This window comes from Mustelus asterias, chromosome 19 (genome assembly GCF_964213995.1).
Source record: "Mustelus asterias chromosome 19, sMusAst1.hap1.1, whole genome shotgun sequence".
Classification (NCBI taxonomy): domain Eukaryota; kingdom Metazoa; phylum Chordata; class Chondrichthyes; order Carcharhiniformes; family Triakidae; genus Mustelus; species Mustelus asterias.
Window position 1 is genome coordinate 57006225 of NC_135819.1, and position 16531 is coordinate 57022755.

Consider the following 16531-nt stretch of genomic DNA (forward strand, 5'->3'; position numbering starts at 1 on the left):
TTCTATATCATTTTTCCTTCACTGTTGCTATGTCAAAATCCAGGAACTCCATTCCTAACAGCACTGTGGGTGTACCCTCACCAGATGAGACTGCAATGGTTTAACAAGATGGCTCACCACAACCTTCTCAAGGGTGAATAGGGATGGGCAAGAAATGCTGGCCTTGCCAGCAATGCCCATATTCCATGCAAGAATTTAAAAAATAGAGTCATCCCTCAGTCTTTTATTTTTGAGAGAAAAGAGCTCCAGCATGTTCAATCATTCCTGTTCAGTCTAATCTTTCATTTCTGATATCGTTCCCCCAATATTTTTTTGCAACTTACCCAATGCTCCTGTATCCTTTTTATGAACTGGAGACCAGGACTGTTGATGGTAATCTACTCTAAGTCTGCTCCAATCATAAATCTATACATGTTTAACATAGCTTCTCTGCTCTTCAATTCTATCCACTAAAAGTGAATCCCAGTGTTTAGTCTGCTGTTTTTATTGCCTTATTAACCTGCATTGCTGTTTTAGGCCTCTAAAAGGAGAAAGACAGGTCAGCATCCGAATAGAGTGCTACACTTGCTTTTCCTGCTTCAGTTCTTTAGAGTACCATTTGCTTTGTGGCATATTGAAACTGGATAAGTTCATGTAACGTTATATCCTAATACTTATATCGTGATCCATAACATTGGCTGTATTGGTTATTGGTCAGTTTATGCTTCAAGGAACAGTATCACCTGGAAATGGCTATTGATATTATTAATTGACATGTAGATACAAACACATCTTTTGCTGAAAAAAATGACTTGCATTTATATCGCACCATCCATGACTACTGGACATTCTACAGATCCTCACAGCCACTTCAATGGCGTCACTGTTATAATGTACTTGTACGGCAGCTAGTTTGTGCAAAGCTCCCACAAACAACAATGTGATAATGACCGGGGGGGGGGGGGGGGGGGGGGGGGGGCGGGGGGGGGGGGGGGGGGGGGGCGGGGGGGGGGGGGGGGGGGGCGGGGGGGGGGGGGGCGGGGGGGGGGCGGTTTCCGTGGTGGGGGAGTGTTCCATGGGGGAGTTGGATTCCATATCAAATGGGCTGGCTCTGAGTTGGTGGTGGGGGAGACAAGGGGGGTTTCTATAGAGGAAGGGGGTTCCATGGGCTGGCTCCATGATGATGGTGGGGGAGGCAGTGTATGCTCATCTGGGACTATGGCGACTTTACTTTTATTCTCCAATTCTGATTATTCAGGGAAGGCCTCTCGAAATTCACAACAGATTCATTTTTCTGGCCTTTTAATTCCAGTTTTTAAAAGCCTTTTAAAAATTCATCCTCACTGTTGTACAGTTTCAGCTTCTGCGAATGCAATTTTAGTGGCATTGCTCTAAGTCAGTCTATGGTTCCTTATCCAGACGATTAGAAGCCTCTATTTTGATAGATTCCCACATTTTCTCAAAGTAAGCTCAAAGTTTGAAAACGAGTTGGAAGCCAACAAATCTACAAAATATATTTCATGTGTTATTTTAACAATGCATCCTCCAGCAGAAGATCCGAGAGCTGTCTACCTAGTAAACCGAGAGAAAATATCAGTTGCACGCTTATAAAACCTGAAAGCATAAAACCACAGTGAAGGACGCCCCTTAGAATGAATTTAAAATGCCTCCTATTGTTTTATCACATCTCCCCTGGTAAGTGCGAGGTTTTTCATGCTCCTTCGGGAATCCATCCTTTTTAAAAGAGAGCAGTTTATTGATCATTTGATGAAAGCACGTTTTAAGGCCACAATGCGGCTATAGTTTCAAATTGGTATCTGTGGACCACAATGTGTAGTTGATGCATTGCAGAGTTACAATACCAGCTGTGCCATGCTGCAGGTCATGAGATGAATATTAAAGGAGCTCTCCGCATACTTATTTGGGAATGCGTGCAGAGTCTAACTCCTAGGCAGACCGTTTTATTTAATGTTATCAGAGCTGCTGGGCGTGTTTACTTTCTTATAACATTAGGAACTTGAAAAAGAGGTAAATGTATCCTTTAATGTGTTTCTTCACCGACCCTTCCACTCAACTATTGGAGGCTGATCCTTCAGCCAATGTACCCTCTGCAGTTTGTTTCCAGGCTAACTAATTATCTCCTTGTCTTCAGAAGTCTCATTAAAACCTAACTCATCACCTTTCCTTTGCGTACACTCATTTCTTCCTCCTTGTACTTTGCTCTGAAAGTATCTCAGAAAACCTCTCAACAAAATAACAGATCATAAGCTTTGTCAGCCTCACCTGATGAAGTATCCACTGTGGGAAAATGATCATTTATTCTGATCTTCCTTCTCCCAATGTCTCATTGGCTGACGTGCAGATAAAGTCCAAAGGTTAATTTGTCCTTTCGAATGACAGAAATACACAGCTGGTGAATAGACAGAAGCTAAAATTAAGTCTCAAGTTTATTAAAATAAGTCCAAATATTTGCACAGACGTAATCGCTGCTGGGCTTTCGAACGGAAAGAATTCAGTCCGCCTTTCGGCTCATCTCGTGTGTATTTACATTTTCCTTCATATTTCTATGCTGTTTTGTCAAATGATTTTCATAATGCCTGGGGAGGGTTAAAAAGATCGAGAACAGAAAAAAAGACTGTTTGCGGCAATTCACTTACAAATACCACATGTTGAGGCTGTGTCCCATTTGCTTCAAGTAAGAAAAAAAGAAATGTTCAATCCTGATGGTGCATCATTGTGGGGGGAAAACCTTTAGCGTTTAAATGATTATTTTGTCAGTTGTTCTGCCCAACAGAATCACTTCATAGTTTATAAAAACATGTGTCCAAACTTAAAATGCGGCCACATGCTTTGCAGATTTTCTTTTCCTTTTGTTGTTTCTTCTGCTAAATTATAATTTCCACAATACATATGGTTAGAGTTATGAGTTTTAATTATTTTTTTGATTGCATGGGGATGGTGCTATAAGAGAGAATAGACAGGGCTGCATGAAGGATCTCATTCACTGGTTCCCCCTGAATTCACTCATTGGCACAGTTTTAAATTAATGTTTGCATTTATCTCATTATAGTTTCACCCATTTTCCAGCCAGTACAATGTATGGAATGCAGAGTGCTGCTGTATGGGATGTGAATTTTATTCTGCTGGTTGGGTATAATGACTATAATGAAGCCCATGATGTGGAGCTCTTAGAATACGAGCTCCCAGATTAAGCCAGTACTAATTAGGGAGCCCTGCACATGTACATAATGAGACGAGTCGGAGTTACTGGCACGCCGGGTTTACACTCTGTATGAGGAAGTGCCTGTCTGAATGTTGCTAAATTTGGTGAAGGGACATCGGCCTTGGAGAAGCTATTTCATCGGGTATCAATGTAGCCCATGCAATAAGATACCCATTGGATCATTTTATTGTCCCTTTACTGCACAATCTCAGTACTCTACATTCTGTTCAATGTGTGTCGGAAGTTATCATCTTGAGATATTTGAACAGATTTCAAGTTGGCTATGATTCTGGCTTCATGTTGAATGTAATATGTGTTATTGTGTATCCTTGGAATATATTACAGCATACAGAAATGCAGTGGAGTCTGTACAATATGGAGTGAAAAACAGCACGGCCTTCCTTGAATGTACACCAAAGTCACCCCAAGCTTCAGTGAAATGGTTGATGCAGAAAACAAACGACAGAAGAAAGGAGGTGTGTATTCTTATAACTACATCACAGATTTTTCTTGATAAAATGTAGTTAGACAGAAGTGAAGCATTTCAGTATTCTAGTGTTTCACCATGAAGCGATGAGGTTTACAGCATAGAAGGGCGCCATTCAGCCCATCAATATCCATTTGCAACATAATTGAATGAGTCGAATAATTACTTCAGCAAAGCCTTAAAGTTCTCAAGATTTGTTCTTCTTCATTTGACCATCTCTCCATGATTAGAAATATGCTTGATTGGTACATGAAGGTTGATGCAGTGGTCCTGGCTGAAATGGTGCTGGGATCATTGCCCTTGTACAGGGGCTACAGCGTTGGGAATGGGAGTTGACCTCACACAGAATAGCAGCTCATAAAAGGTGTGTGCTCTGCTGCCATTTCGAGACACCTGTGATTTTGCCTTGGGGAAATCTGCCAGTCAGCAAAGGAATTGGGTCAAGGAATGTTCCCTTTGTGGAAGAAAATTTGGATGTTCACTTGGAACAGGCACAGCAAAGGACAGCAGCTATACTTGAAGGTGAGAACAACCCTCCTCTCCGCTACAACGTACACCAACCAATGACACGAGGTAGTCAACATGTTGATTCGACTTTCAAATCTATAAGCATCAGCTGAAAAATAAACCCTCTCTGACCTCAAGAACTGTTCCGAGGTAAGGCTCTCCAACTGGAATAGTGTCATTGCAAGCATTACCTCCAAGCACAGTGCATGAAATTTAATGGGAAATACGAACATAATCTTTCGCACCTTCTCCTGTCCCTAGTACTGCAAAATGTTGTGGTTTCTGATATGATACCAAACCTTTGCATAGTGCAATCTAACTCAGACTGGCTCCTGAAAGCGACGTGTATGTTGTGTTCTCATATATTTGCATAGAGTCAACTGTATGGGCTGACTCTTTGTGTACTTGTAAATGCTGACAGTTCTAACTGCTCTCTGGTTTTACAGGAGATGGCCTCCCATGGCCATGGGATTGATAATGATCTGTGAAGCCTGAGGAGACTCTCTTTCTGGAAGGAGAGAGGTCTGCAGTGAGTTGGTATGGAGTGGGAGCATCTATAGGTGGAGGAAATCAAAAACTTATTGCCGCTCCCGCAAGGCAAGTGTTCTTTTTTACTGCAACTACTTTCATCTTCAAATTTACTTCTTCACGAGGAAGAAGGTTCTTTCTGTGCTACGGTACAACAGCACGGCATTCAAAGTATTCCTGTTGGAAGCCTGTATATTTCCATTTCAATTGATAACACATTCCTTTTCTGTTTTTATAGGCGAACTTTCCCAGTGAAGTGTCTCAGGAGGCAGATCCACCACAGGACCACCCATCTCACATTGCTACTCGCACGCGCACTGCTCAGGCATGTCCACCTTGGGCAATTCATTCTATCAGATTCGGAAAGAGCGCCCAGCACATGCGAGAGGGAGTAAGTGGCGGAAGCAGCATAGGATCAAGAACCAGCTAAATGGAGGCTCGGATCCATACATTCCTCTACTGCAAGGGCCTTGGGGATTCTCACTTTATGGTGTCTGGCTTCAGGCTGGAGTTTATAAGCAAACATAAATGCTTCATGAACCCTTTAGGAGAATATACACAAGAGTTTGCAAGGTACAGTCGAGAGACTCTATAACTGCACATCTTTCACACATACCTGCAGCAATGCACAGACAGTTCATACACCGTGGGAGGTGAGGTGTGACAATTTTATGGGCAACTGTGAAGTTGCTACAGTAAAGCGGAAAAGTGCAGATGTACTTTAAATCTCCAAACCCCGGGGCTCCAATGTACAAGATCAGTGAAGTTAGGAAATCAGCTTGGAAGAATCCTGACAGCAGGCTTCGCATTCCTCAGTGATGACCAATGGTCTGCTCCAACGTGGATCTCTAGTTATCTGGAAGGAATGCCAAACAGTAGGATCATTATAGGAGGAGGCATGGATACGGCAGGATGTTCTGAGGATGCGACAACACCAGTCAAGCCCAGTTTGCCAGCTGATGTGTGTTCTTTAGGTGTTGGCGTTTCTGAAACATCTCAGTACCCAATACATGGCTACATGAATCACAGGAGGCCTCCACTGAGGAGCAGCAATCTTCCAACATATTTACTGCTGTCACGAAGAAATGTTTCAAACAAGTAGGGGACAACCTACACACCCTACACAGCGGAAACAATAATAGCACGTACACTACAGATTAATAGGATAATAAACTGAATGGACTTTACTTCACTGTAGTTCTGAATCATTTTTTGAGAAGAGGGGCTAAATTATAAGTGTTTCTCCCCCCCCCCCCCCCCCACCACCACCTACCCCATGAGAAACTCGCCCATTGGGGGCCACCTACAATTCAGCACCTCTTCGCAGAACAGTATTCCAAACTACAGTGGAATAAAAGGGTATGTAAAATGGAGCGGGCATCTATCACACCACCTTCTGCCCAGCCCCAAGCTCACTGCTAGAACACAGAGGAGGGTGTCAAGTGCTGGAATAGGCAGCCTGATCACTATGTCGCCAGATCAAAAAGACCTTTTGAGGGACAATTAGGTTTGTTATCAAGCCCACTGACCCAAATAATATGCTCCCCACCAAATACATTTGGCATGAGAAACAAGGTTGGGAGCTGGAAATCCAATCAAAGGGTGCGAAGGTTGCCCTTTGCCACCCCCCCCCCCCCAATTTTCCTTCCTACTCATTCCCTCTCTTAAACCCACCCTCTCTCTGTCTCTTTCTCCCCAACCCCCGCACTCCTCACATTGCCTCCCACCCTAACACTTCCAAACTTTCTTGGCTCTAGACCCTGGGTGTACCTACAGCGGGGATCTGAGGCCTTGAGTTCCTTTCTTGATAGAACATAGAACAGTACAGCACAGAACAGGCCCTTCGGCCCACGATGTTGTGCTGAGCTTTATCTGAAACCAAGATCAAGCTATCCCACTCCCTATCATTCTGGTGTGCTCCATGTGCCTATCCAATAACCGCTTAAATGTTCCTGAAGTGTCTGACTCCACTATCACTGCAGGCAGTCCATTCCACACCCCAACCACTCTCTGCGTAGAGAACCTACCTCTGATATCCTTCCTATATCTCCCACCATGAACCCTATAGTTATGCCCCCTTGTAATAGCTCCATCCACCCGAGGAAATAGTCTTTGAACGTTCACTCTATCTATCCCCTTCATCATTTTATAAACCTCTATTAAGTCTCCCCTCAGCCTCCTCCGCTCCAGAGAGAACAGCCCTAGCTCCCTCAACCTTTCCTCATAAGACCTACCCTCCAAACCAGGCAGCATCCTGGTAAATCTCCTCTGCACTCCCTCCAGCGCTTCCACATCCTTCTTATAGTGAGGTTCAGCCACAGTTCTGGCAGCTGCCACTGACACCTTCCTGGCACCACTTGGGCTGATGGAGCTTGGCCAGCGGCTTTCCAAGACAGGACGTCTGCCCCACTGAGGAGTGGAAGTCCTACTGGTTAACCAGCCCGGCAGCGCTTTGTTGCTGCGGGACGGTTCACTGGTCAGCTTCACACCGAGGTGGTTACTGGCGGGGGAGGAGGAAGGAACCCCAGTGGGGGGGGACCCCACCCCCCCATCCCATCCCCCGTATTATTCTACCCCGAGGTACATGATGAAACACTCATGGGTACATATGATAGTTGAAGCACCATTTATTGCAATTGTCGCTATGATGTTCATGAGGCCACTCTATTGTGTTTAATTAGATAGGACAGTTGGTTCAGGGCCAAATTGTTTCAATCAGGAACTGACTCATGAAGCTGTGTGCTGCATGTCACCATCAACCATTTCCACTCCTACATCTTCCTGCTCCTCAGCCAGGCTGCATCTCCTGATCTTCTGGCTCTTCTCATGGTAAGAAGTCTCACAACACCAGGTTAAAGTCCAACAGGTTTATTTGGCAGCACTAGCTTTCGGAGTCTCAAGCTTCCCATGTGACAGTAGAGTACAACATACGATAGACTTGGAGAATTTTGGCGACTTTCCCAGAGAAAAAGAGGTAGCATTTCCCTGTTATTTTCAAACAGTGGAATCCTTGCTTTAGCAGGCGAGTGGGAGTTTCACCAGAATTCAAGGGAAACATCTGCGTTCCTCTGCTCTTCTCATATTGTGCGTTCACATGCCTGATTCTGGTTCTATTGTCTGGTATCAACTGTACATTAGCAGAGCGGAACGCTTCCTTATTCCTGTGAGCTTTGGGTTGTCTTGGGATCCAGAGGGCCACATCTGTACTATCACTGAGGCCCTGCACTTTAGAAAAATCCACCAACTGGGAATATTGAGTGCTGTGCCCTCCATGGGCTGCTGTCTCATCTCCACTGGGAAAATTACTAAAGTGTTCTCTCTGGCAAACAGTTTTTGTGTCACTTGTTTGATGTGTTGCTTTGCTGACATACTGACACCTGGGAAATGTCTCCTCGGGTGGATTGTAACAACGATCCACTTTATTGGTCCCTGAGATGGGAGGCTGACTTATTAAAGGGAGATTGAGTAGAATGGGCTTATATTTTCTGGAATTGAGAAGAATGCGAGGTTATCTCTTTGAACTGTATAAAATGCAGAGAGGTGGTTTCACCTGACTACAGGGTCTGGGAAAGCAGAGTTGATGCAGAAGATAAACAAGGATCTTATTGAATGGTGGAGCAAGCTTGAGGGGCAATATGGCTGACCCTTGGCTCCTGTTCTTATGCTGCCTTGCTGAGGTCACTTTCTTTGCCACTGCAGAACTGTCCCCGCAATGGTACTTGTACAGTGGTCCTGTTGAGAATGTGACATAACTTGGTTATGGCCAAACATAGGATTTAAAGATGATAAAGAAAGCTCTGTTCAGTCAGACCCAGCTGGAAGTACCTGGGCCTAAACACTTGGCTGCTAAGGTAAGTGTGAATAAGCGACAAACTCATCAGTTGCACCAGCATTTCTTTCCTAAATCAAGGGTTTCCAAAGAATGTCTAAAAAAGAATTAGCATGCTGAAAACATTCTCTCTCACTATCAGTAAGTTGTCAGCGAGCCTTTAATTATGGGAAAAAAAACAATGCCATCTCCCAGTAGCAACTAATTCACCAAGGACAACAGAGAAGTAGGTTTACACACATGCCAGAATGTTTGAGTAATCAGTAAAACATGTCAAAGTAGAAAATCCTATTAAATACGGGCAAACAGCAGAGAAGCAGCGAGCAGGCAGAGAATACCACTGACTTTCATGGGGCCAGATTTGCAGGAGGTCGCATTAATAATAGAATTCCTGGTGATTCTCTGAAAACATAAAAAAAGATTAAATTCTGAACATGACTGGCTGGATTCAGTGCGGCCTGCTCCAGGAATTACTGTGTTAGCTCCCCATAATTCTTTACTTTTCCCCAAACATTGAGAAATTCTTAACCCTCGCTGAGTGCTGAAATCTAAGGTGGAATTATATGATGCGGCACAGTGGTTAGCACTGCTGCCTCACAGCGCCAGGGACCGGGGTTCAATTCCAGCCTCGGGTCACTGTCTGTGTGGAATTTGCACGTTCTCCCCGTGTCTTCGTGGGTTTCCTCCAGGTGCTCCGGTTTCCTCCCACACTCCAAAGATGTGCGGGTTAGGTTGACTGGCCATGCTAAATTGACCCTAGTGTCAGGGGGATTAGCAGGGTAAATATGAGGGGTTATGGGAATAGGGCCTGGGTGGGATTGTAGCCTGGGCAGACTCAATGGGCCGAATGGCCTTCTTCTGCACGGTAGAGATTCTATGATTCTAGTGGGATCTTCTTGTCCAACCAAGTCAATGGAGTTCGGAACACTTGCCACATTTTCCACCCCTGCCCCGTGACTCCCTCAGTGCATTATATTGGCTCTTAGTATATAGAAAAGAGGATGCAAGTTGTTTTTTTTGCAGTAATGATTGAATGCATCCACAGGCGATCATTTTGTGTTCATGAGTGAGTTCCTACATAAACAAAAGATAAAAATGACATGGCTTCTTCAGTTTTTAAATTTAACTTTTGGCTTGTAATGCAATTGACGTTGTTTCAAAGTGAGCCTGCAAACAAATGGTTAAAAAGATTCACCAAGCCATTTTACATGAGCCATGGCAATTGAAATGAAGGCTGTCATTTCAGTTCTGTTATCAATAGGTTCATGCTGTTTAAAATTCTGCTCTCCTCCCTCTCAAACTGAACCTACGTCCACACATTCCTGAACACAGCCAACATAGTGAGCGGAGATGCTGAACAGCAACTCTCCTCCCTTCCTCTTATCCATTCTGATAGCAGTCTGCAATGGCAAATAATCCTCCTCAAACCTCTCCACCTCCCCATCTCCTCCTCCTTCCTGATGACCTTCCTTAAGACCCATTCTTTTTCATTGAGATTTACCATGATTTTGTCAGTGTGGCTGGACTTTGATTTTATTTCCTCCTGTGAAGCAAATTAGATTTTTTCCCCTCTATATTAAAGAGAGGTTTTATTGCTGTCCTTTAGTTTAATTGCCAAGCAGGGCTAGTGAATGATTTCTACACCAGGTATTCAGCCGCCTGTTTGTTGTTTTTTTCAGATGTGCATGACAGCATTAAATCATGCTTGAATTGGATAGCACAACCGTGCTAATCTTGCTTTTGGTCTAGAAAGTCCTGAATATCTAGGTTAGGATAATAGGTTAAGTGATTTAATTAAAGGCACATTGCACAAAAAAATGGTGATTTAGAAAAACAATTCATTGGCAGCCCTGGCAACAGATGGAGCAGAGGGGAAATGCAACTCATACAGTCTCTATGAATCAATGTTTCTCGGATTATGAAGAGATAGAATCATGAGGGCTGCCTTTCAGTGCTCATCTATCTGCTTTCCACCGGAATAATGGTGGGGGAATCCAGAACTAGGGGGTCATAGTTTGAGGATAAGGGGTAAGCCTTTTAGGACTGAGGTGAGGAGAAATTTCTTCACCCAGAGAGTGGTGAATGTGTGGAATTCACTACCACAGGAATTAATTGAGGCCAAAACATTGTGTGATTTCAAGATGAAATTAAATATAGAACTCATGGGGCTAGAGGGATCAAGGGATTTGGGGGGAAAGGCGGGATCAGGATGTTGATTTTCAAGACCAAGTATGATCAAAATGAATGGCGGAGCAGGCTCAAAGGCCCTAATGGCCTACTCCTGCGCCTATTTTCTATCTATAATGGGCAATCAGCAGAGGAAAGTCAATGAGGGAAAAAAGTTGGCCATCCTTAGACACCCAAGGATGATGCAAGTTACAGGTGGGCCTGTAGCTAGACAGGTGGGAGCCGCCGGAGGATGAATAATCAGACCCTCTGGGGAAGGACTGAATGAACCGAGCTCTTGGACACAGGATAGGACGGTGAGTCTGTCAAATGCGAAAGTACAGTTAGAGAAAGGGTAATAAATGTCTTAGATTCTGGGAGATACAGTGCTGTTCTGACCTGTCTGTAAGGCCCAGGATCTGGTACACTCACTGTCTTGTTGTGAACGAAGCCCAGTCCATCACGCAAACCAGCCTCCCATCCATTGACTCTGTCTACATTTCCTGCTGCCTTGGAAAAGCAACCAGCATAATCAAGGACCCCACGCACCCCGGACATTCTCACTTCCACCTTCTTCTGTCGGGAAAAATATTCAGAAGTCTGAGGATACATACCAACCGATTCAAGAACAGCTTCTTCCCTGCTGCTGTCAGACTTTTGAATGGACTCACCTTGCATTAGGTTGATCTATCTCTACACCCTAGCTATGACTGTAACACTACATTCTGCACTCTCTCCTATATTCTCCTTCTCAATGTATGCTTTGTCTGTACAGCATGCAAGAAACAATACTTTTCACTGTGTACCAATACATGTGACAATAATAAATCAAATCAAAACATTTATTCAGTCGTTCTTCATAGATTTTAAGAATTAATTCTTGAGCAGTCCTTTCCCACCCTGCTCTCTTCTCTTCCTCGACATCCATTGATTGTTGACACACTTCTATAATCCAAACCAAGGGGCAGGGCCCCCACCTCCTGGGATTGGAGGATTGTAGCTTTCAGTGGATGTTTATCATTTGAAAATGGAAGACAATGGTGGCTCATACTACCCACAATCCCATGCCTGTCAGAAGCCATTCAATCCGTTGATGTCAGAGCAAGCAAACATCTATTTTACAAGGCGTCACACAAATGGCTAATGGAAAAACCTGCAGTCCATTCATAAAATGGACTGTTGGCAACCATACTTTAGTTATGAAATAATGCTCTGATGGCGCTAGGATAATATTGACCGGAATTGAGCAAGGCAAAGCTGTTTTCAATAAAATTAACCAATGATTTAAAAGGGAAAAATTAGATTGTCATTCCAATATCCACTTGAAAACATTGGTTTGTTCTCTCTTCCATATAGGTAATAAAGATATTTAAATATTCTGTGCAAAAAATGTAGGGATATGATCACTTCTTTTATTTGTTGGAATATAATTTTTTTTTACATTATGTTTTTTAATTTTTCCTCATTTTCCTGTTTCTCCACCCCCCCCCCCCCCCCCAATTTTGTATCATCACGGTTGAGAAAGTGAGCCAATGACTAATGTCCCAGCCTCCACCAATAGTATTGTGGACAAGCTTCCAGGTGAGGGATGAGAACGGGTCAGGGCGTCCTCCCTCCCTACCAGCTCTTTGCACTTCTCCCATGGCCTGAATCTGTGGCCGGAATGTTACGCCGTTCACACCGGTGGGATTTTCCCATCCCGCTGCAGTGAACAGAGATTTGGCAGGGTTCCAGATTCTCTTACCTCCCTGCAGCAGGAGCGTGGCATGAACGGCCGGTAAGATCGCACTCTCAGTCTCTTTGTGACCTTTGTGATGTTGCACGTTGGCACCGGTATGACGGTGCAGTCCAGGATGGACAAACTGCTTTCCGAGTGATTTCTGGTGGGTTTAGATGGTAAAAATTGCTTTTAAAATGACTGTCTGTTTCTCAACAGGTGAAGCAAGATGACAGAATTCTAGTAACCGAGCATGGCCTACTGATTCGTTCTGTACAAAACATTGACCGAGGGATTTATCACTGCATTGCTACGGAGAACAACTTTAAAAGCACGGTGATGAAGATCAAGCTGAAGGTTGTGGATACGGATCTCGTACCACCCATAATCAACAAAGGGACATCCTGGTCGTGGGGGGGTGCTCATGGCCTGAGTGGTTTGCAGCTCCTTCACAAGGACATGGTCGGACTATTCAGTTACTCAGAAATGCAGGCCATCAACAAGTACTGTAAGGAGAGTTGGCATCAGCAGAGACAGACTGAGAAAGGTCAATCAATTAGAATAGATCACCCGAAACTAAAGGCACTCATCGATAGAAGGAAAAGTCGAAATAGAAGAAACCAGTTGCCTGGTACTTAAAGAACTGCCTTAAGTGATAATTCTTTGATGGTATGAAACTATTTAATATAAACTGTACAGAATACACCTGTAGTCATTTGTTTTTTTTTATATTTCCAAAGTACATCTAAATTCTTAAGTAATGTCTGAGCATGCTGTGATTAACAGAGCATTTGATGCTGTTATTTGTGCCATCTTATGCCTTTCTCTTATGTAAAGTCCACATATGTACTTAGATTTAATTCCCATCTATTCCCTCATGAGGAGACTGTTTTTTAACAGCAACCTGGTTCAAACATATGCTTCCATCCTGTAACCTAAAGCTCTTTGATTTTGCCCCACTTATATTCAGTTTCTAAGACAAGGCCAATGGATTCAATGAGCTTATCTGAAGTTGATGAACGGGGTGGATCAAAGTTCATTCACGAGAAAATGTTAAAATCAAGTGTGGCGTGGTACTATTTCCGTTCTAATGACCCATGGCTTCCTAGTATAGTGAGGGTCTGGAAGGTCAAAGGAATAATTGGACCTACGTTTCAGTGTTACACATAATGCTGTGATATATTAGGGTAATGCCATTTTAAGTGCACAAAAAATATCTTAAACTCTAAAGAATAAAGTTGTGTAAATACCCATTAAACGTATTGCAATATATTGGAGAGATGAGCTATTGATGTGCAGAAGCAGACAAAAGAAAGTGTTACCTGGAAAAGTACAAGCTGCTTTACAACTGAGGTAAAGATGGGGAATATTGGAAATACACAGCAAATCAGTCAGTGTTTGCAAAGAAATTATGATTAGCATTTTGCAGAAATGATCTTCCTCCAAAGATCCTTCCCAAATCATTAGCCCCTTTTTATCTTTAAGGCATCAATTGTTTTGCTCTGTATCTGTAACATTGTCTGCTTCTATTTCAGATTTTTAGAATTTATGCTTTGTATTTTGCATTGTCATTGAATCATAGAAATGGTAGAATCATGTTAAGATCATCACTGTCCCCTGTCGTACAAACAGTCTACAATGGAAATTGGACAAAACTGGGTCATTTAAAAAAATCAGATCCTCACTCAGTAAATAGTAGATTCACAGACAAACTTCACTGAGTGATCCAAATATACATTGAACCTCAAAGCACATTGACTAATGTTGTTAAACGCATCCCTGTGAACCATAAATAACCAGAAATGCCATAAATATTGTTTCCATCATTCCTGCTAGGATTAGACCTGCAACGTGTAAAGATGAATGTGTTCCGAGTCTTTATTGTAAATGAAATGTTTTAAGGTATTATTTGCTATGTTTAAATGTTATTCTATATTTTTAAATGTTATTTGTTATGCTGTTCTGTGTAAAGTACAAAATCTCACAAATTTAAACATTTCTCTTCCATTTGCCAATGCAAACTGCAATTTAAATTGACCAGGAAGAAGGATTAAATATTAGTGTACATTTTTTACTGAAGTTAAATTGCTGTCAGAATATCGGCTCACTAAACAGAGACCTTGGTGTTCTGGAGGAATGGCAATTAACGTGTAGATGAAGTATAGATTAAACATTTCTGCTGGACTAATTTATGTAAAGCAAACATGACACAATGTACTTTCATAGTGATGATAATAAACCTTCAAAGACACATTTAACCTTTTCCAGTGCATGTCTCTTCTCTACGTCATGCATCATTCCACATGTTGTCTAGATTAATATTCTTCAACCTTTCATTCATTCTCATCTCCAGTTCTGGCAGTATGGATTCATTCTGGGCACCAACATTCTCCCCCACCCCAAACTAAAGTATGTAACTCAAATGACGATACCGGATGAGTGAACCTGATCCTGATGAATGGCACGGTGGCACAGTGGTTAGCACTGCTGCCTCACAGCGCCAGGGACCTGGGTTCGATTCCAGCCTCGGGTATCTGTCTGTGTGGAATTTGCACATTCCCCCCGTGTCTGTGTAGGTTTCCTCCCACAGTCCAAAGATGTGCGGGTTAGGTCGATTGGCTATGCTAAATTGCCCCTTAGTGTCAGGGGGATTAGCAGGTAAATACACGGGGATAGGGCTTGGGTGGGATTGTTGTTGGTGCAGGCTCAAAGGGCTGAATGGCCTCCTTCTGCACTGTATGGATTCTATGATTTATTTTCCCAGTGTCCAGAACTGTGTACTTTTGTGGGAGTCATTGGACAGCAGACAGGAAAGGATTTTTCTTTTAATTGCCATAGTTCACTGGTACTGAGACCACTGGTATTGTCTACTACTGCTCACTGAGACTGGCTAATGCAATATAGATTCAGAATACTAATCAGAATTCCCCCATCAGTAGAGGTTACATTTTAAGTATATTGAAACAATAAATTGAGCTTGTTAACCTCCATTCTTTAGGAAATATGAAAGCCTTTGGTCCAAAATAGCATCCTTGGTTTGCACAGGTGAAGCAAATCACACTGGATTTGGTGAGGCATTAGGGTCCATGCAGTGAGTGTCTGTCAGAATGGTCACAACAGGCAATTCAAGGTTTATTTATTAGTGTCACAAGTAGGCTTACATTAACAATGCAATGAAGTTACTGTGAAAATTCCCTAATTGCCACACTCTGGCACCTGTTCGGGTACACAGAGAGAATTTAGCATGGCCAATTCACCTAACCAATACGTCTGTCGGACTGTGGGAGGAAACCGGAGCACCCGGAGAAAACCCATGCAGACATGGGGAGTACGTGCAGACTCCGCACAGACAATGACCCATGCCCGGAATCGAACCCGGGTCCCTGGCACTGTGAGACAGCAGTGCTGACCACTATGCCACCGTGCCGTCCTCTAAGTAGTCCCGCAGCGTGATCTCCCGAGGTCTCATCAAACTAGGGTGCAGCCTTCACTCTTTGGGGCTCCGTCCCTCCTGTTGCTGTTACTCAGTTTTCAGTCATAAAATGCTTCCATTCAGTACCTAACCAATCAACACTGATATTATGAATAATATTACCAAATTTTCCAGCAAACCTGAATAATGGGCTGCAGCTCAGAGTGCTGGCAAATGTGACATGAACTTGAATTCTCTATGACTTGTGCAGATCATATATGGAATGATACACTTTAGCAGAACTATCCAGGACATTTTCTTTTTAATAAGACTTACATTGCTGCACCAGGTCAGAACCTTCAACATCTAAGAGTTAATTTGTGCTACTGTTGACATATATTTGTCTGTTGAGAGGTCCTATTGCAATTATACCATGCGGCATGTTACATCAGCTGTGAAGTTAAGCCATCAAGAATGGCAAATGGTGCAGCTCATTGACCCTAACTGGAGCAGTTCAATGGTTCAGTTTGACCATGCATGAGCACTGCATTCCTGGGGGTCTACTTCCCTTAATCAGAATGGTTGGCTCAGTGAAAATGCAACTAATTGGATTATTGTCCTGAAGAAGTTCTAGCGTATACAAGGCAAGGTTATATGAGGTAGTCAGCCATTATCCTGGCACA

The 16531-nt window shown here is 43.1% G+C and overlaps 1 protein-coding gene across 10 annotated transcripts in view; it reads left to right on the forward strand.

The window, feature by feature from the left end:
* sema3c (sema domain, immunoglobulin domain (Ig), short basic domain, secreted, (semaphorin) 3C) overlaps positions 1-14699 on the forward strand; it is a 303601-nt gene extending 288902 nt beyond the window's left edge. For all 10 annotated transcript variants that reach the window (XM_078235587.1, XM_078235588.1, XM_078235583.1 and 7 more), the window contains 2 exons: positions 3548-3678; positions 12656-14699. In XM_078235587.1, the coding sequence (XP_078091713.1) occupies positions 3548-3678; positions 12656-13075 (551 nt within the window). In that variant the 3' untranslated portion in view covers positions 13076-14699. The remainder of the gene's footprint in view (positions 1-3547; positions 3679-12655) is intronic.
* The last annotated feature ends 1832 nt before the right edge of the window (positions 14700-16531 follow it).